General features: G+C 54.9%; 7 protein-coding genes across 7 annotated transcripts; 4 read left to right on the forward strand and 3 right to left on the reverse strand.

The window, feature by feature from the left end:
• Nucleotides 1-1,233: 1,233 nt before the first annotated feature.
• MONBRDRAFT_37564 (uncharacterized protein) lies at nt 1,234-2,054 on the reverse strand. Its single transcript, XM_001746927.1, has one exon. The coding sequence runs from the start codon at nt 1,979-1,981 to the stop codon at nt 1,454-1,456; it is 528 nt and encodes a 175-aa protein (XP_001746979.1). The 5' UTR covers nt 1,982-2,054; the 3' UTR covers nt 1,234-1,453.
• An 873-nt stretch (nt 2,055-2,927) lies between these two features.
• Nucleotides 2,928-6,955, reverse strand: MONBRDRAFT_9247 (uncharacterized protein; the record flags this gene model as incomplete). Its single annotated transcript, XM_001746928.1, has 5 exons — nt 2,928-3,551; nt 3,594-5,711; nt 5,772-5,776; nt 5,989-6,049; nt 6,122-6,955. 5 exons carry the CDS (start codon nt 6,953-6,955, stop codon nt 2,928-2,930), a joined length of 3,642 nt encoding a protein of 1,213 aa, XP_001746980.1.
• A 308-nt stretch (nt 6,956-7,263) lies between these two features.
• On the forward strand, nt 7,264-8,570 carry MONBRDRAFT_26498 (uncharacterized protein; the record flags this gene model as incomplete). Its single annotated transcript, XM_001746807.1, has 3 exons — nt 7,264-7,345; nt 7,824-8,068; nt 8,469-8,570. 3 exons carry the CDS (start codon nt 7,264-7,266, stop codon nt 8,568-8,570), a joined length of 429 nt encoding a protein of 142 aa, XP_001746859.1.
• A 721-nt stretch (nt 8,571-9,291) lies between these two features.
• Nucleotides 9,292-11,287, forward strand: MONBRDRAFT_26499 (uncharacterized protein; the record flags this gene model as incomplete). The annotated part of the gene is made up of 2 exons (XM_001746808.1): nt 9,292-10,492; nt 10,575-11,287. 2 exons carry the CDS (start codon nt 9,292-9,294, stop codon nt 11,285-11,287), a joined length of 1,914 nt encoding a protein of 637 aa, XP_001746860.1.
• Nucleotides 11,288-11,869: 582 nt separating this feature from the next.
• On the forward strand, nt 11,870-13,721 carry MONBRDRAFT_26500 (uncharacterized protein; the record flags this gene model as incomplete). Its single annotated transcript, XM_001746809.1, has 7 exons — nt 11,870-11,937; nt 12,042-12,199; nt 12,344-12,413; nt 12,493-12,580; nt 12,700-12,753; nt 12,967-13,093; nt 13,234-13,721. 7 exons carry the CDS (start codon nt 11,870-11,872, stop codon nt 13,719-13,721), a joined length of 1,053 nt encoding a protein of 350 aa, XP_001746861.1.
• Nucleotides 13,722-15,374: 1,653 nt separating this feature from the next.
• On the reverse strand, nt 15,375-17,654 carry MONBRDRAFT_32923 (uncharacterized protein; the record flags this gene model as incomplete). Its single annotated transcript, XM_001746929.1, has 10 exons — nt 15,375-15,566; nt 15,610-15,713; nt 15,813-15,900; nt 15,975-16,126; nt 16,265-16,316; nt 16,393-16,505; nt 16,594-16,725; nt 16,817-16,927; nt 17,020-17,119; nt 17,235-17,654. 10 exons carry the CDS (start codon nt 17,652-17,654, stop codon nt 15,375-15,377), a joined length of 1,464 nt encoding a protein of 487 aa, XP_001746981.1.
• A 466-nt stretch (nt 17,655-18,120) lies between these two features.
• MONBRDRAFT_26502 (uncharacterized protein) lies at nt 18,121-18,756 on the forward strand (the record flags this gene model as incomplete). The annotated part of the gene is made up of 4 exons (XM_001746810.1): nt 18,121-18,132; nt 18,237-18,327; nt 18,444-18,523; nt 18,628-18,756. The coding sequence occupies 4 exons, from the start codon at nt 18,121-18,123 to the stop codon at nt 18,754-18,756; spliced, it is 312 nt and encodes a 103-aa protein (XP_001746862.1).
• Nucleotides 18,757-19,856: the final 1,100 nt, after the last annotated feature.

Consider the following 19,856-nt stretch of genomic DNA (forward strand, 5'->3'; position numbering starts at 1 on the left):
GGTAGGCACCGGGCAATTGCCCCTGCCCGTTTTCAATCGGACGTCCCTCCGTTCAACCCTGTCGTAACTGTTGTTCCCCTGACTGACCAAATTTTTCATGCAATGCAAACTAACTGACAGATGGAGCGTGAGCGCGAGGTTGAGATTCGCCAGCGCGTGCAAGCGGCACATCATCTGTACGAAGCCGAGTTGGCGCGCGAACGGAAGGACATGGACAACCAGCTGAAGGATTTGCAGGCGCAGACGGCCGCCCAGCAACGTCAAACAACTCGGGCCTTAAAGCAGAACCTGGCGGATCAAGAAGCCAATCTAGCGGACAAGACAAGAGCAGAGCACAGCCACCTGCGCCGCCTTGAAGCTCAGCTGGAACAGCGCGAGGTAAGCTTATGCTTGTGCGAGCACACGCCGTGGGGTTGGATTCGCCACTGATTAGAAAGGCTTTGGTGCGTTGCTGGTCTCGTTGTTTGCAGCGCGAATTGAACGATCTCGAGCGAGATCTGCGAACCTGCCGTTCCCTCCTGGAGAAGGCCCAACAAGAGAACGACCGTCTTCGTGAGGTGCGTGGCTGCTGGTGGCAGAGCCTCCTTTGGAAAAATCATGTTCAGCGATGCGCGATTTGTGCCTAACTTGCATTTGCTGTGCAGCACGCAAAACAGACCGCTCGGGCCCAGGCCTCCGCAACACCCGGGTTGTCAGCCTTGACCATGGAGATGGGTGCCCAGCGAACGTTGGCCGCTCCTCAGGTACAAACTTGTGTCTTTTTCGTGGGCGCAGCTCTGCCGTGTGCTCCCACCGGCTCGCTGGCCATGCTCACTCTCTTCAACTTGGTTGCTTCTTCCTTGCACAGAATGCTGCATTGGCAGCCAAGGTGGAGGCGCTCGAGCAAGAGAAGCGGCAGGCTGAGCGAGAACGCTTGCGTCTTGAGCGAGCGCTGGCTTCGGCTCAAGGACGGGCTTAGACAAGAAACAAGTTCAATTAAAAACTGTCCATTTCTCCCCTAATGCGGCAGTTGGACGTGGCTTGCCTGCCTGCCGCGTGTCTTTCATGGTTGTACGTGCCGCTTTAGTTTGATGACGGCCAACCGCCAGTATAAGCGATTTGTCCCTAAAGTCTATCTGCCATTGTACTCGTGCCGTGTGACCTGCCCGTATAAATTTTATTGTCCCCTGATCAGGCTGAACATTGCCACGCTGTGTCTTGTGCTCGTTTGCTGCCATTTGAAATTCATCCTTTGATTCATTTTTCATCGATTTGTGATTGCCTTTGCCATTAAATTATACACCATGATCATCAACGCTGCCCTTTGTGTACATTGGTCCATCTCAAATTGGTGGTCAAAATGCATTCTTGCGCGTCATCGATTGGTGACACGCCAGGCTGTGGGCACAGCTGACGAAAATGGCACAATCAAACGACCCGCTTCAGCCGGAGCTCAAGCACACAAGACTCGGCCTCATTCGTTGGCACAGTTCATCTCGGATGTCTCATCATCTGCCTGTGCTCCATCACATTTTGTTTTCTTGGGAGAAGGGGTGGGGTCCTCCGGATCTGCTCTGGTCTTAGCGTCGCTAGCCTGATCGGCCTTGGTGGCGTCTCCTTTGTTCTCGGCAGCCGCCTCCTCCTTGGTCTCGGCAGCCGCGTCCTCCTTGGTCTCGGGAGCCGCCTCCTCCTTGGTCTCGGGAGCCAACTCCTCCTTGGTCTCGGGAGCCACCTCCTCCTCGGTCTCAGGAGCCGTGTCCTCCTCGGTCTCGGGAGCCGCCTCCTCCTTGGTCTCGGGGGCCGCCTCCTCCTTGGTCTCGGGAGCCAACTCCTCCTTGGTCTCGGGAGCCGCCTTCGCCTCAGTCTCGGTGTTGGTTGTGGCTGGAACTTCCGCCTGGATCACGGGATCCGGCTTTTCAATGACCTTGTCGTTCTGAACCATATTGGCGGTGTTGTTGTTGTTCTCGGCTGCTGCCATTTCGGTGTCATTCATAGGTGGCATGTTCACGGGTAGTCAAGCAGACAAGGAATGGATGTGTGCAAAGCGTAGTCCTCAAAAGGTGATGGCGGGGTTGTTTTGAATTCAGTGGCCAAGCTGGTAAATGCCACTCCCGGCCTCTTCGCTCCGTGATGTTTCGAGGGTGGGTGGCATTCACACAACACGCTTTCCTTTGGCCGTTGTCTGCAGCTTGGGCACCAACAACAAGCTTAAACATGTTCAGCCTCATTCATCATCATTGATTGATCCTTGCGTTGGTGACTGTTGATGCGTTGATTTGGATTTTGTCGACAATTCATCAAAAAATTTTGGCGGGAAAAAACGGTTTGTAACAGTCATCTTCGCAAATCTGATTGACATGTGAGGCTCACGTTGGTCGTCATCGACAAGAAATCAATTCACACATTCAAAAAAACACAACTGGGGTGGGGGCTCACCTCACGAAAACACGTGACAAAAGCCAGCAAAGGAACCCCCACAGTCAGGTCAAAGCGCGCTTCGCTTAGAAATCAAGAAATGTACAACAAACAAATTTGGCAAAGGAGAAAACAAAAACACTTGCGCGCGCGTTTAGACGCTGTGCCTAAGGAGATCGAACGGGCCAGAGAGATACCACTCGTGGTTGGTCTGTACATCGCGTGCTGGGGCAGGCTACTAAAAAGCCTTGAAAACTTTTTGAGACAACAAGCCCAATGCTTGTCACCCTTGTTGTCCTTGTGGATCCATCAATCATCCACCAACCCACTGACTTAAAACAAAGAAAAAGAACACCGACAATGAACAACGTTTGCTTAAGCAAGCTGGTGCAGACCAGAAGTTCTTTTGAAGGCTAACACGGGAAATTACACAACACTCTCACGCCTACACACACAAGCCATCCACGGGGGCGCGTAAGCATGACATGAGCATTCATCTTATGACGGGATGATGGATGGCTGATAGCGGCGACTTACTTTTCCAAGGGAGCAGGCAGATCAAGTGTTTGTTGGGGCAGCTGCTCTGGGTCCTCGCGTCCACGGGCCTGGCTATTCGAGGACAGCGTCAGGGTGGTGGTGGCAGCCTGATCAGCATTGATGGCTGGGTTGGCCACCTCATTCACTACGCCATTCTTGAAGGCACGGACGACGCGGAGTTGGAACCGGACGCGCGCCACGGCCGTGCGCCACATGGCGCTAGCTGGCGTGGCCACTGAATGACCCTTTTGTTCAAGGCTGGCCTGTTCTGAGGCGCGACGCGGCGCGCGGGCCTCGGGTCCGCCAATGGCATGGGTGGCCAGCTGGGCAGTGCGGCGACGCAAGCGCGCAATTTGGCCAGCCGTGCGGAACGCACCAATCACACGGATATGACGGCGAACGCGACGGCCGACTCGCGACCAGAGAACGCTGGTGCTCGTGGCCGGCTCAGCCCCGCGCTGTGAGGACACTGTGTTGGAGCGCTCAACACGCGCTGTTTTGGGGGTCGTGGGCGCGTCCAGGCCAGCAGGGGGCAGCTCGGGCGTCGTGCCTCGCTGCTCCTCTTCAATCTCCGCTGCACGGTCTGGGCTCAGATCAGCATATGCCCCCGGTTCCAGCCACTCGGGAATCCATTGCCAGGGGAAGATGTAGTGAAGAATGACGTTCCACACGAGTGAGCCCGCGCCAAAACCAATGCAGGCACCCCAGATGTCGGCATCAAGAGGCTCGGTCTCAATGGCACGACCACCAAATTCCACAATTAGCACCTGCACCACGGCGGTACCCACAATGACACCCACAAAAATGGGGTTGGAGAAGAAACCGCGGAAGGGACGATAGAAGTTGCCCACGATACGTGGCATGCCTGGCATGTTCAGATTGTCGTCCACCACGCGGGCGTTGATCTCATTGAAGATCTGCATCCACACAAAGGTGTTGAAAACCATCGAATAGTGCTGTGTCAGAATCTGGTCGTCCTTTTGCTGCTCCGTGAGGTCATAGCGACGGCCACTCTGAATGTTGAACATCTTATCACCATAGAAGATGAGTAGGAGGAGTACAACGAGCTGGTAGAAGGAGTGACCAAAAATCTGGCGCAGCATGATGCGCGACAAAAGAGGCTTGTTGCGGCCGTAAGGGGCGCGATCGAGGAGCTCGGGAGTGGGAGGCTCCGTGGCCAGGGCAAGGGCAGCAAACACATCCATAATCAGGTTGACCCAGAGCAGCTGCACAGCACGGAGGGGTGATTCGCGGATGGCACAGGCTCCGATGAAAGCCACGAGAATGGCCACAACGTTCACCGTGAGCTGGAAGACCAGAAACTTGGAGATACCATCGTAGACATTGCGGCCCCAAGAGATGGCCTTGACGATCGAGCTGAAGTTGTCATCAGTGATAACAATGTCCGAGGCCTGGCGAGCCACGTCCGTGCCGGCAATACCCATGGAGAAGCCAACATCAGCCTCCGAGAGCGCGGGACCATCGTTCGTACCGTCACCGGTCACGGCCACCACCTCACCGGCCTTGATGAGACCCTTGACCAGGTTGAACTTGTCCGAGGGAGAGCAGCGGCCCATGACGCGGAGCTTGGGCGCAATGCGGTTAATCTCGTCAAAGTCGAGTGAGCCGTCATCCCGGACGACGCGACGACGAAAGTCAGGGCCCTCCATGACGACGCCGTCGCCGTCTTCCTCCTCAGTGATGATGCCACAGTTGATGGCAATGGCACGAGCTGTGATCATGTTATCACCCGTGACCATGCGGACGGTAACGCCGGCGCGGCGGCAAGTGGTAACGGCATCGGGCACTTCGGGGCGAACGGGGTCTTGGATACCCACAAAAGCGGAAATGACCAGGTCAGAGAGCAAAGCTTCTTCCTGGTCCCAGTCTTGCGCGTCGTCAAAATCCTTGTAAGCGATGCAAATCACACGCAGGGCTTGTTCGGCAAAGCGAATAATGACGTTTTGCTCGAGGCCCTCGCGGTCAGCCGCAGTCAGCGGGGTCGTGCTCTCGTTTCCAGCGTCGTAGGCGGTGGCATACTTGAGGATAATCTCAGAGGCACCCTTGACAAACATGCGGTACTTGCCATTGGGCAAGCGAACAATGGTCTCCATGCGCTTGGTGGCCGAGTCAAAGGGGTAAACCTTGACGTAGCTATCAACGGGGTTGTCCTTGCGAATTTCAGTGTACTTGCGAGCCGCAATGTCATCGCCAAACTTGAGGCAAGCGCACTCGGTCTTGTTGTTCTCTTGCACAGGAAGCCCAGACTCCTCGTCAATGTAGTAGTTGGAGGCGCGGTCACTGTTGAGGGCGATACCGGCCTGCAAACGAGCCAGCAGATCCTGGGGCAGGCCCTTGACCTCAGTGGAGCCGTCATAAACGCGACCGGCCATCCACGACTTGACCACAGTCATGCGGTTGGTGGTAAGAGTACCCGTCTTATCAGAGCAGATGGTGGTGGCATTGCCCATGGTCTCGCACGAGGCGAGAACGCGGACGAGGTTGTTGTCGTTCATCATCTTCTTGACAGAGTAGGCCAGGGAGATGGTAACGGCCAAAGGCAGACCTTCAGGGATACCGACCACCAGGACAACAATGGCTACGGTGACAAACTCGACGTATTCGGACCAGACGCTGGCTTCGTAGTCGTGGTTGTCAACGCCAAAGTGCTGAATGGAGAAGGAGAGAATGAGGACGATGAGCGTGAGGATGGACATGAAAGTAACGCCGTAGCCAATCTGCAGCGCCATGCGTTCCAGCTTGGCTTGCAGAATGGATTCCTAGGGTGGTTCGAGACATGTGAGCCGGAACCAGTGAGAGGGTTATCGGTCCACAAAAACGACGACTGCGACATGTAGATCACCAGCGGCCGTCACAATGTTGAGCAGACCACAAAATCTGCCCGTGTTTCCAAAAGTACTATGCGGTATTGTTTGACCACACCACCTGACACAAACACGGGGTCTTTCTTGTTTGGGGAGTCACCCATTGAAGAAGGAGGATACGGTAGAAAAGGACGAAGAGAACAGAACAAAATCCAAAGTGTGGACATGATACAACAACTTACGCGCTTCTTGGATTTTTTCTCTTCGGCTCGCTCCAGCTTTTCTTGCTCATCCTCGGGAAGGTTATCAAAGTTTTCTTGTTGGCGTTGGTCCATGCGCTCCACCAGGTGCTCCACCTCCGACACGCCCTCCTTGTCGAGGGCAAGAAGGCGTTCCGACTCTTCCTCGCCGACACCCGTAATGAGTTTCTGGATGATGCCTTCTTCCGAGAAAAGACCGACGCAGGTGATGATCATTGCTCCCGAGCCCTGCTTGACGCTCGTGCCTGACAGGAGCCAAGGGTTCTCCTCGAGCGTCTTCTCAATATCGTGTGATTCGCCGGTGAGGGCCGACTCGTCACATTTGATATTGTTGGCGCGGAAGAGAACGCCATCGGCGGGTAGGATGAGACCAGCGTTGACGAGGACAATGTCGCCGACGACGAGATCTTGGTAGTTGACACGTTGCTGTTGACCGTTGCGGATGACGTCTGCCATCTGGGTTGACGACTGCTTTTCGAGGAGTTCGCGAAACTGCTTTTCCTTTTGAAGATCGTTGATGGCAGAAACCATGACGACGACGGCGATGGAGACAAGGATGGCACAGCCCTCGATCCAGCCCGTGTCGGCATGGCCCTCGACTTCAATGCCGAGGATGAGGGAGATGATGGCGGCGATACCAAGGACCAGCAGAATGGGGTCTTGGGCGGCTTCCCACATGAGTTCAAGAAGTGTCTTGGCGTCCACATCAGGGGTCTTGTTGGCGCCAAAGACATGTGCGCGGTTGGCAAGGTCTTCTTCCGTGCCAGAAATACCACGATCAAGGTCCGACTTGACCTTATCAGCCAAGCCCTTGGCACCACCAAAAGTTTGTTCGTAGCGTTCGATACCATTAGTGCCGCGCTCGCTGATAAGCTCGACGAGCTGGGTCAGGCGGCAACCAAAGCCACCACTGGCCGCGATGGCGCCAAGGGGCTTCATTTCAATAGCTTCGCCTTTGTTGGCATCAAGATCTGTGCTGGTCAGCGCCGGGGCGGGGGCTGACTCTGGCTTTGTGCTTTGGCGAAGAATGGTCAGGGTGGGCGTGGGGGTCTTGAGGGCCTTATCAATGGCCTGGAAGGCTTGATCATGAGTTTTCTATCAATCAACAACACCAAAAGAATGAAAAAAAAGGGAAAAAAGAGAATAAGAAGAAAGAAAAAGAAAAAAGAAAAAAGAAAAAAAAAAAAAAAGGAAAACAAAACAGCATGTTCGGTCAGAACGCGGCCAGTACAACGAGGTGGAAAATGATGTGGAGCAGAACCAGGAGGGTGATCTTGGTCGCCCTTGCCTGCCCTTGGTGTATCGGTCAACAGGAGAGCGATAAAAAACGTACGCCTTCCAACGTGTCGGAACCCACGGCCAGGATCTTGTCCCCGACTTGAAGACCAGCCTTTTCGGCGGCACCGCCAGGCAAAACCTCGGTCAAGTAGACGCCGGCATCTTCCTTGCCACTCAAAGGTGAATCAACACCACCTGCAATCTTGCAGCCCAGACCATACTCTGGGCTGAGTGTCACCTCAAAGCGTGACATGGCGGCCTAGGAGGTGGGCGGGGAGGAGCACAACCACATACAAAAAGAGGTCAAAACCACTGCACGAGACCAAACTGGCAGGCCAAACAAGAGAGGTGAAGTGCTTTGCGCGAGTCCGTACCAGTGGGAGGATGGCCGGGATCGGGGAACAGCCAGGTAATGACACCCATGTGCGTGGGCGGTTGAGGGGCGCGCAGCAGGGGCGGCCAGGGAAGAGGGTTTAGGGTGAGGTGATGAGGTGAGGTGCTTCACCAAGCTGGTGGGAAAAAAAAAAAGGCTTTGACCACACACACACACACACACACACACGCTCTCTCTCTCTCTCTCTCTCTCTCTCTCTCTCTCTCTCTCTCTCTCTCTCTCTCTCTCTCTCTCTCTCTCTCTCTCTCTCTCTCTCTCTCTCTCTCTCTCTCTCTCCCTCTCTCTCTCTCTCTCTCTCTCTCTCTCTCTCTCTCTCTCTCTCTCTCTCTCTTTTAGTGTGTGTGTGTGTTTTGGGTGTTCATGGCGCTTCGCTTTCCAGGGTACGCATGCGGGAGTGGATGAGGCAGTTGGTAGACGCTCTGTCGCCGCCTTGGTTGCCATCGTACGTTGGGCCCGTTGCCATTGGTGGTGCAGCATGGTGCTTTTGAACCCGCCGCCAAAACAGCCCAGGCAGATACCTCTAGATCTGCACAAGGTCGACTTTGTGTTGTATTCTTTAGAGTTATTGTAGTATCGGGGCGGCAATGCATGGAGCGTAACGGTTTAAGGCAAGGAAGATGTTGCCGCGTCATATCATGTTACTGCATATTCGAAGGCAGGACAGACGACCCCCACAACAACAAGATTCCACGTTCACGTCAAGCGCATGTGTGCTGAGCGCGTTGGCACAAGCAAGTAGTGCATGGCGTGATGTGTGCATGTTGTTACACTTGTTTGTAGGCGTGCTGTGCTGTTCAGCAGTGGAAGAAAACAGTGGAGCAGGGTTGTTTCTGTATTGGTCTAAGGGTATTTTTGGACGGATTCCTATTCCTTCAAAAATAACCAGGCCAGAGAAGTAAAATACTAATCAAAAACCGAGAAAGCTGACATTGCAGCCGCGTGCGTCTCGACATGTTGAGACATGTCTCTGATTTGAAATGTCAGATGAATTATCATGACTGTTGAAAAAGGGGCGCAATCCCTGTTTCCCGCGCGCGCTCATTTTTCCTCTCTCTCTGTGTGCCAGCTGTCAGTCGACGCGCCCAAGTCCTTTGCGGCCCTTGGGGTGCATTTGTTTTCTGTATGCAGTTGGCATAATCAGGCGGGGTTGTCCTTGCCCACCCTGATGGTGATTCGTATCATTGACTGTCCCACTTTGTGAGCGCGCCTCCCTAGCTGCGCGCTGCCACCTTCAGCGCCAAAACCAGCACGCGGGCATTCGTGTGTGTGTGTGTGTGCTCTGGGAGTGTGTGTGTTCTGGGACTTCTGCTCTTCGAGTATACCGCTTTCTCCTTTCTCTCGGTACATGGGGCAACATCGTTGGTGGTTTGCACTTTTCTTCTTATATACCTCCTTATCACGCGACCTCTTGCTCTTCCCGTAACGGTCGCTGGTGGGACTGGGAACGCACGATTCACGCAGCAAGCCGTTTCGGCCCACGAGTTGTGTGCCGAGCCGGCTTTGCCCAAGTTCATTTTGTTATCCCTCACATTTCCTTCTTTCTGTGCAACTGCGGCTTCAGCTTCAGCACACGGTTCGGTTTGGCCACAGTTGATCCTGCGAAATGTATCGCGCCACGCGTCGACTCGCCACCGCGGCCACCGCGACCACGAATCCCTCCGAGCTCCTTTCCGACCTGACGGTCCATGCCAAATATGCCCGCTATGTGCCAGAGCTTCGGCGTCGTGAAACGTGGCATGAGCTGGTGGCTCGCAACGAGGCGCTGCACACGGAGCGCTTTCCGGAGCTGCGTGACGACATCCGCCGCGCCTACCAACACGTCTATGCCAAGCGCGTCCTGCCCTCGATGCGGTCCCTCCAGTTTGCCGGTCCGGCCCTGGAAACAAACAACACCCGCATGTTCAATTGCAGCTTTGCGCCCCTCAACCACGTGGACACCTTTGGTGAACTAATGTTCCTCCTTCTCAGCGGCTGCGGTGCCGGCTATAGCGTGCAAGCACATCACATCGCTCAGCTTCCTCGTCTCTTGCGCCCCCGCACTGATGCCCATCGCACCTTTGTCATCCCTGACTCAATTGAAGGCTGGGCCGAGGGCCTACGTACTCTTCTGGAAACCTATCTGCCCGCGTCGGGTCAGCGCCAACCCTCGGTCCGCCTCGACTACTCCCAAATCCGCCCCAAAGGTAGTCCCCTCCGCACTGCTGGTGGTCGGGCCCCTGGCCCCGATGTCCTGCGCTCAGCCTTTGTCGCTATCGAGCAACGTTTGACCTCGCTCTCGGACGGCCAGCCCCTCGCCTCTATCGACGCCCACGACATCATGTGCCACGCCGCCACCGCCGTGGCCTCAGGGGGCATTCGCCGCTCCGCTCTCATTAGTCTCTTCTCCCCGGGCGATGAGGCCATGCTGAGCGCCAAGAGTGGGTCCTGGTGGGAATCCAATAGCCAGCGCGCCATGGCCAACAACTCCGTCGTCCTGGAACGCGAACGCCTGAGCCACGGCGAGTTTGCCGATCTCTGGACGCAAATTCGCGCTTCAGGAAGCGGCGAGCCTGGCGTATACTTTACCCATGACCGTGACTGGGGTACCAACCCCTGCTGCGAGATTGCACTCGAGCCCTTTCAGTTTTGCAACTTGACGGAGATCAACGCCAGCATCGTTCGCACTCAGGCCGACCTGGACGAGTTGGCGCACACGGCTGCCTTTATTGGTACCTTACAAGCCTCCTCCACCGATTTTCACTTTTTGCGCCCGCAGTGGCGTGCCGTGACCGAAGCCGCCGCCCTGGTTGGCGTCAGCATGACTGGTATGTTCTTGCCTCCCCCCGCGACCGCTCCCCTGGGCCCCGATCTTGTCACGTGTGCCTCACCCAAAGGGATGTTTGACAGGCATTGCCAGTGGGACAGTTTTGAACAAAGATCTGGCCCGCGCCGCCCGTACGGCTGTCGCTGCCAATCAACGTGCAGCTGCACAGATTGGCATCCAGTCGGCAGCTCGCGTCACCACGGTCAAACCGGCAGGAACCACGAGCCTTGTCCTGGGCACCTCAAGCGGCGTGCACGCGTGGCATAGTCCCTATTATCTGCGTCGCGTTCGAGTCAACAAATCCGAGGCCATATACTACTATCTCCAGGCCACCAACCCCGGCCTGCTGGAAGACGATCAAATGGCGCCCGAAACTACCGCCGTCATTGCCTTTCCTCAAAAGGCGCCCAGCAATGCCCTTCTTCGCTCCGAGTCAGCCCTCGACCTCTTGCACCGTGTGCAAAAGCTTCACCAACACTGGATCCTTCCCGGTCACGCCTGGGGCGCCAACACCAATAACGTCTCCACCACCGTCTCAGTCAAGCCGCACGAGTGGGAGGCCGTGGGCAACTGGATGTGGGAGAATCGCGGCGCCTACAATGGCCTGTGTGTCCTCCCGTTTGACGACCATACTTATGTGCAAGCGCCATTTGAAGAGTGCGATCAAGCGACCTTTGAGCGGCTCTTGCCGCAAGTCAAGAGCCTCGACTTCTCGCAGGTCGTTGAGGACGAGGACGATACAGCCTTTCACATGGCTCCGGCCTGCGCCGGCCAGCAATGCGAAATTGCACCCTAAAGTAGAGCAAGCCGGCCCATCGTTGTGGCCAGCAGAGTAGCTCCCACCCAAGGTTTGCTGTCGCCCGCCGGCGGGTCCCTTTTGTTTTTTTCTTTTCGAGTTTGTGTTTTATTTCATGATGAGCGATGATGACAGAGAAATCGAAAGTTCACATTGAATTCTTAGACACTTGGTTCAACTGAACGCACACGTTGTGTGATGATGGGAAATTCAGTTGTCAGACAAACTTGTTTTTGGCGGGAAAACATCGCAGTGTCAGGCACTTTTTTGGCGGGTGTGGCGAATGTAAATGCAATAGCATTCATCTTCTGTCGCCACCGTACGTCAGGGGGCTGGCTCTCCGGCGTGACTGGTGCATGCTGGCAGAAAATGGCGGGAAAAGAAGAGCATTGCGCGTCCCGCTGGCATGTGCCATGGCCGTTATGGCTGGGGGAGTCGAGTCGGGTCTGGGCATTTCCTCTTTCAGTTCTCAAGTTGCAAGAACTATCGCCATGAGCAGAATGCAGTGGGCGCCATCGCCCCTACCAGCCCCATCGAGTTTTGCGGCACCTCGATCATCACCACCAGCCATCTTCGGCGGTGATGGCGGCCAGGCTACCACTGGTACCGTGGCTCTGGCTTGGATGGTGGGCATCAGGTACGTGCGACTGGTGGGCCGTGCCTTGAAAAATTGCAAACACCGGCTTTCTGCATGCTCGGTCTTAATCTTGCACATCTTGGAATGGTTGGGTCTCACAACGACGCGGGACATTAGTGGTCTGGCCAAGACAAACAAGCGCCTGCTGCTCAAGGTCAAGGTCGCTGATATCTGCCTGGCCGTGGTGGCAGATGAGGGTGCGCTGCTGCGTCGCGATGCCGTGCTTATGTATGGTCTGATCCTCATACATCTGTACAAGGCCGATCGGCTACTGTGTAAGGCGTGCTAGTCATGCAAAGACGCTGCTTGATGCCCGACATGTTGTTGGTGACCTCCCTGCCTCTGGTACAAGCGTGTCGCTCAGCTGGCTCACGCCCTACTGCTTTGCTGCGAATCCATTGGCTGGTCTGGCTTTCTAGCCGACCTGTTGGCCTTGCAAGCTCAATGCGCCTTACGCTTCAACGTCGCAGCGCCATCCTTTCAAGCCCGGTAGGCTGGTCACGGTTAGTAGTGGTTGAGCCTCACCTCATTCTGACCTGGTGCTGGCGCCTGCTCTTTGTACTTTTAGTCCCGAAAGCATCACCCTGGCGGTGCGCGATCATTTGGCTCAGGACCCCTTGAGCTTGACTCAGGAATCTCTCAAACTCAGAGCACCGGTTCGATCTGCTGCAGCCGCCCATCTTCATCGTGTCCTCTGGTGCCTGGTTAAAAGTGCCCCCAAATTTTCTTATTATTTTTTGTTGCATCGTTTGCACATCGCCCTCACACACTCTAGCCCGAGCTGGCCTATCACACCGTAGGCCTAGTCAATGACAATCTCGTGTTTTTTGTAAGTTTGTGATCCGCCTGCCTCAAGTACGCCTGCGGGGAAACTTGGCGTTGAGTTGTTGATTGAAGGAGATGCGACTTGCTGTAGGAAAATCTGAGTCATTGGCCGACTATTCCACTCTCGGACGAGTTGTACACCGTATGTCACGTGTGCGCCGAGCCCACATTCTGTTGCTGCGCCTAAAGTGACACAACTATTTGTGCGTCGGTCTAGGCAACCCACCCACATGATCTACAGCTATCTACAGAGAGCTCGCCGCTTGCCCGACCTCCTTCTCCGGATGGCAGTCACGACTCCATGTTCACCACGAGTCGCCGCGAGGCCACCATCCTGGCACAAGGTCAACTTACAAATGAGGGAGGGGAGGACGCAGTGTGCTAGCAAGGTGGCGAGGGGGCGGCGAGATTAACATATCTGCCTGGTTACACACGGCTCATCGCAGCTTGACTTCCCTTGATCGCCTGGTTGTATTTTTCTTAGCCATGCCTGACACTGCCGATGAGCTCGTACAAGGGCAATTGAGTCAGGCCTTGGAGCGGACCACCGTGGTTCGAGCCATTCTGCCGCAACCCAATGATCAACTCTACGACGACGCTGACGATGACGACGCAGACTTTGGATTCAGCCCTCTCGACAACTCGTCTGAGCCAGGCTTGCCAGAAGATTGTGATATGAGGCTTCCCTCGCGTGCGTTGAGTTTTTGCTATTGTCAGCAAGGCAGTCTCAGCATTTTGCTCATGTTGATGCTGGAATTCCTTGCATTGGCAGCAGTCATGCAATCTCCCCTGCCCGGCATTGGAGAGCCAGTCATGACCGACAAAATCAAGGTGTTCTTGCTTCAACTGCACCTACCTCCCCTAAACAGCCAACCTCTTTTCATGAGCCCCCCCCCCCCGCCCTCCATCCCCGTCCCCACACCACAGTATATGGAAGAGTGGTTGCAAAACATCTTCAAAGCATTCATCTAACTTCTTGGTCGCTAACTCGTCGGAATGATATCTTTTTTCGCCTCTCCACGTGACAGATTTCACCACCAATGGATACAACACCCAGCAAGCACACGCCATCAGCACAGACCAGGAATGACCTGCAATCGCCTGTCACACCACTACCTCAACTTCCCCTGATTGACGACTTGCCTCCCTTGCCCCCAATTACCAAAGTCGCTGAACGACGGCACCCTCGCCGCGATCTACGGCTGCAGATACCCAAGGGCGAGCTGCGTGATCGTGTCGCTGATGCAAGTCATCCGCCATCGGTGCCTCAAGCACCATCGTTTCGTTCAATGGTAAGGCATGTCTTGAAGTGACAAGGGCAAGTAAATATTGATCGCCGCATCATGTGAATGATGTGGACTTGCTTGATTCTAATCACAGCACCCAAGCCATGCGGCCAAATGGACTCTGCGAGCAGGCTGTGCAGTGCCACATACAGGTGCGTGTGACTACGGCTGCCACAAATGCCAATGACCTATAGTTAGCGCATAACACCAAATTTTGCCGTGCCATAGTGCTGGGGGAGATGCCTCAATTACGGGCCCTTCTCAAGAAAAGCAAGGCTTCACTGGTGCAATTCATGCAGAAGCGTAAACCAAGGCCTCCAATTCTCGACTTTTTGCCTCGTTTCCTGCCAGTCATGAACTCAGACGACGGCAGCAGTGACGTGGGCGGCATCCCAAGTGATGATGATGCAGACAGTGAGGTGCCATATATTCCTACTCCTGAGCAGGGGCGCTACCAGGCCTCAAGGTTGGTTGCACGCCTTCGCCTTTTTTTTATCCTCGACAGAGCATGTATCTCACTGCCTCGCTCATGGTGTTGCGTGCCGGCGTCTGCCCGCTTACCAACAGCCACGGGGGCCCATCTTCAAGTGGAGTGATGTCTTCACCTCCCGCGCTCTTGCTGCAGTCACCCGAAACACAACTCCCGCCTTGGTCGAGTCCTTCATATACGGGTGCGTTGAAGCGGGAAAGAAACGTTCCAGGTTTCACGCAGCAACAGCACGATTTCCTCACCATGCCTGCTGAATAGCGCGGGCGCTGCAGGCCTTGCAGTTGGAGGAGGAGCCTTTTCCTCCGACCGGGTTCGTGCCAATTGAACGAACTTTGTACATTCGCTCTGTACTGGATTGCGCAAACTGACCTCTCATGACGTGCTCCCTGGTTAGAAATCAGACGAGTGTTTCATCGATAAATGCATCACCCCTCTCAGAGGTCAGTGGCATTCGACCACTGTCAGAAGGTGAGTCTGTGTCCATGACCTGAATCAAGCCGTTGCTGAACATGTGCTGTTAGCCATCTTCCCTGAGCAATGCGTCATATTGTGCGGCAGCTTCAGTGAATAGCATCAAATCTGTGCCAGAAGGGCTTTCTCGAGATGCCATCGATTTTTTTGGGTGCGTCACATCAGCAGCACATGACCATTGGCTCTGCAGCTGTTTTTACTCGTTCCAACGCATTCGCCGATGGATGATGATCTGCTTGCCTCCTTCGTGTACTGTCATAGTTTCTTGTTGGTGCAAGCTGGCCCAGAACTGACCACCACGCTTCAACCACTGCACCAAGTTATCCCTTCGCCAACCAAGGTCTGTTCTCGCTCTGTGTGCTCGTTCGCCCACAGCGGTCAACCACCCCTTGGGATTCTGCACACACGTCGCGTTGGGCACGGGCCGCTCACGCGTCCGCGGGTCTGGACGCGCAGCAAATGGTGGCGAAAGCTTTTGGTCACTTGCTGCAACTGGCGACTTTTGGACACGTGGCACTTGGCCAGCTCAACGGTGACATGGCTGTTGGCGTGTGCCTGCGGAACTTTGAGCTTCAAGCAGAGCCAGCTCCAGAAGTGGTTTAAAAGTTCAAACCTGAAGCATCTCGGCAAGAATTCGGTGGCTCGCCGAGTCTGCGGCCAGGTTCTCAATGACTGTAAAGTGGTCTTCACCTTGCAAGTCATGGAGAGCCACGGGCCCTGTGGTTGCAAAAAGCCGGCAGAGCAATTGATAAGTGCGGGAAACCTTGACAGGGCAGTTGAATGATGGAGCTGTGCGAGCCAATCAGGGCAGCTAACCCATGTTGCCGGCTTGATATTTTTCAGTGTATTCGCGACCATGACGACGAAATTCATCTGGCTCATGTTCTCCAATCACGACGATAAGCTGCACACCACACGTTACAAGTGAGATTGGTTCATCTGCCAATTCAGTTGCATGGATCAAGTGGGAGGCCACACCTGGGGCGGAGAAAACAGTGGCTGCTGGCCGGCAGCAAGGCGAAGCAGCGGGCTGTATTGGGCAACCTCAGAATCGCTCAGCTGAAGGGCCTCATTTGCATAGCTAGCTTGCACGGGGGTGAGATCTAGGAGGGGAGAGCCAGCAAAGACGCCTGCCAAAGCAGAAGTGGTCAGTTGTGGCGAAGAACAACACAGACAACCCCCTGCTATAGATTGTCAAGTCTTGATGAACCTTGATGGAAGAGTGTTGTCTGTACGTCAAAAGTGGTGCCGGGCACGTCACAATGTACCTGAGATGGCGGCGCGTAGGGATGATGGAAGGTCCAGCCATTGCATCATGATCTGGCGACGATGCACGGCGCACGGTGAGATGCCAACACTTTAAACAAGCACGAAATACAAGCGCCAGGCAACGTACAGCCAAGTGACCGCCGGCTGAGTGCCCGGCAATGACCAGCTGGGCCAAGGGGTATGTTGCGTGCAGGCGCTCGAGCCCACGTCGACACTCCTCAACCATCTGTGTCAGGGTCCCTAATGACAAAGTGTGGTGGCGAGGTCTGCAGCATTGAGAGATGCGGAAGCCACTAGCCATGGCATGATGCCACCAAAAAACGACTACCTGCTGGGGCAATGGTGTACTCGACAGCGGCCCAAGCGCAGTTGTCCGAGACGAAACGGTTGGCCGCAAAGAGAGAATCAGCAAGCGCCAATGCTTGCCACATGCCTCCGTGGATGTAATACACGATGCGACCTGGATCCTCTCGATGTCACGCCACGAGTTGAGGGCGAGATACTAGCCTGTATCTCTGACTGAGCCTGGCAGTGAGACATGGCACACCGACCTGCAAAATCAGAACCCAGCTTTGCCTCGGCCACCACTCCAACCACGGGGTCGGCTTCATTGTCCTTGGGTAGTTCATAGTAGATCTGTGCCCTTTGGGCGGCCTCACTTTCTGTGATTGACGGAAGGGCGCGGCAGGCCAGCATATGTTAGCACATTGATGTGCGCGAGTCCTGCCACTCTGCAAACATCAAACATTCTTACGCTCTCGGAGTCGCTGGCAGTGCAGCTGAATGACCTGGTCTGGCGTGCCGCGGGGTGACCACTGACTAGGACTCATCTGTCGATTGACCTCGGCGAGGTCCTAAAATCCCATTTCCAAACGCGCAGCCCATGAGCAAGCCGCGTTCCATCAAGCCACTCAAAACCAACGTCAGCGACCATCTTCGTCTCACGCCATGCCACAACAACCCTCTCACCTCCATCCCTCTGGTCTCAGCTCCCCAATCCTCAGATCTTGTTCGTTCAACGCTCCAGTTCCGGCAACAGCTCCAAGCGCCCAAACGAAACACACACACACACACACACACACACACACACACACACACACACACACACACACACACACACACACACACACACACACACACACACACACACACACACACACACACACACACACACACACACACACACACACACACGCAAATTAAATTTTGAAATCCGATCAAAATTTTCTTATCGACCAAACAGAGAGAGAGAGGGAGAGAGAGAGAGAGAGAGAGAGAGAGAGAGAGAGAGAGAGAGGCGGTGGGACGTTTGGACGGGTGAATCGCGGGAGGGCGAGCGGCAGGTGTTCTGTTGGGTGGGCTGATGGTAGAGCGGGGGTTGTGGTGCATGGAACCGGGGTTGGGTGTAGGGAAAGTCGGTGGCTGGGTTCGTCGTGCAGGATGGATCCCGAAGGCCGGGTGGACGAGTCCATTCGAGACCTGTATACCATGCAGGCTCGTTTGGGCAAGGGCGTACGTCACTAGCGCATGACCTGGCGCTCCAGCAGCCTCACGCCAGCTCGCTCGCGCGATTATGATCACCTCACATTGTTGTGTGCGTGCGTGTTGCACTAGGCTTACGGTATTGTGTGGCGAGCACAAGACAAGCGCACATCACAGGTGGGACTGGCGCACGCCCACGCGCCTGCGCTGTTCACAACGTTTCCCCACAGTCTTCATGTCACGCATCGCATCATCTCGAGCCTTTGGTGCCCTGGGTGTGCGCCCTGTCTGCTTTGGATAGGTCGTGGCCATCAAGAAGCTATTCGATGCTTTCCGCAACGTCACAGATTCACAGCGGACGTACCGTGAAATCATGTACCTGAAGGTATGTTGCCAGCCATGACCAACGGCAACCTGCTGCCGTCGCCAGCAACCCCATGTCTCACCAAGTCTTTTTCTCCTCCCTCGTCTTCCTGTTCCTTGTCTTAGCTCTTTCACAACCATCCCAACATCATTACCTTGCTGAACGTGGTGCGAGCAGATCAGGATCGTGACATCTACTTGGTCTTTGATCACATGGGTACGGGATCAAGTGTCACCCAGCTTGCCCATGAACTGTTGTCCACATTCGCCTTGAACCATCAATGACCCTGGGCCATCAACATTTGTGCGTGGGCCCCTGACTTTTCCTTGCAGATCTGGATCTGGGCAAGGCCATCGAGTCGGGCATCTTGACGACCTCACACCGCAAGTACATCATGGCTCAAGTTTTCGCTGTACGTCAAGTCCAGGCAGGGGCCGGGGGTACAGCTAGTCAAGGTCTCTGTTTGCCTCGATCCGCACTGTCTTTCAATCACGTTTGTTTTATTTTTGCCTTTAGGGACTTTGCTACCTCCATTCTGGCGGCATCATTCATCGTGACCTGAAGCCTGACAACATTCTTCTCAACGAGAGTTGTGACGCACAGGCAAGCATGCGGTTCTGTGCTGGCACCATGCTTTTGTTTTGAAGCCTAGCAATCAAGCGGCTGATTGTATGGAGGACGGGCCATCTTGTGTTGTTTGCCTCAAACGCCTGAGGAAGGAAATGCGGGGCAGATTAGCTCGTCTGCCAAGTGGCCCCTCAGCCACTTGGCTCCATCTGGCTCGCCCTTGCACTCACATGACTTGATTTGCTTTTTTGCACAGATTGCAGACTTTGGCCTCTGCCGAAGCGTTGAAGGTGGCCTTGACGTGTGTAGCTGGTCATGCTATTGATGCGCCCTCTGGCAAATTCTTTCTTGAAAATGCCTGCTTCATGAGGGTTGAGTCCATCATGTCTTACCACTCCCTGATGACACACGAGGCGATTGATAGGACGGGGCCTCCAGCGATCCGCAGCTGACGGAATATGTGGCAACGGTACGTCCAGATGGTGAACGGCGCACATGAAATCTTTGCCCTTGGGACGGACGCTTAGGCCCAAGTGATGCTTTGTTTGTGGACGCAGCGATGGTTTCGTGCACCAGAAATGCTGCTGGGCAGCGCCAAGTAAGAGCCAGCCGTTTTCTTTGATGTTGTTTTGATCGCCCATCAAAAGGGCAAACACCCTCTCATACTTTTGTTCTTGAATCTAGATATACATATGCCGTTGATTCGTGGTCTCTCGGCTGCATCTTTGGTCAAATGATTCGACGTGCGTGGCGCTGATGTGGGTCCATCCAGGCTTGTTGCGGAACCTTACACCTCTATTTGGCACCGTTGACTCACATTGTAGGAAAAGCTCTTTTCATGGGCACCAGTTCGTTGCACCAGCTCGACCTGATCATTCAGGTTGGCGTTGAACTTGTGTTGCGTTGCTGCGCCCTTGCCGTCGACATTGCCCGCGACCCACGCCAAAGGTCTCTTTGTAATTGTGATTACTTCTCACCAAATGCTTCTTGACTGCGGGCTCATAGACGCTTGGCCGCCCTTCCCGAAGCGACGTGGCGGCTCTCGCAGCACCATATGCTCAATCTGCGTGCGACTCTATCAAGCGCTGTGGCATTTCACCGCTTTCTGTGCTTTGTTCGAGGGTATGCGCCATGCACGCACGTGTGAGGACAGGGGTTGCGACGGTTAGAATCCCAAA

This window comes from Monosiga brevicollis, genomic scaffold (genome assembly GCF_000002865.3).
Source record: "Monosiga brevicollis MX1 MONBRscaffold_14 genomic scaffold, whole genome shotgun sequence".
In the NCBI taxonomy this organism is placed as follows: Eukaryota; class Choanoflagellata; order Craspedida; family Salpingoecidae; genus Monosiga; species Monosiga brevicollis.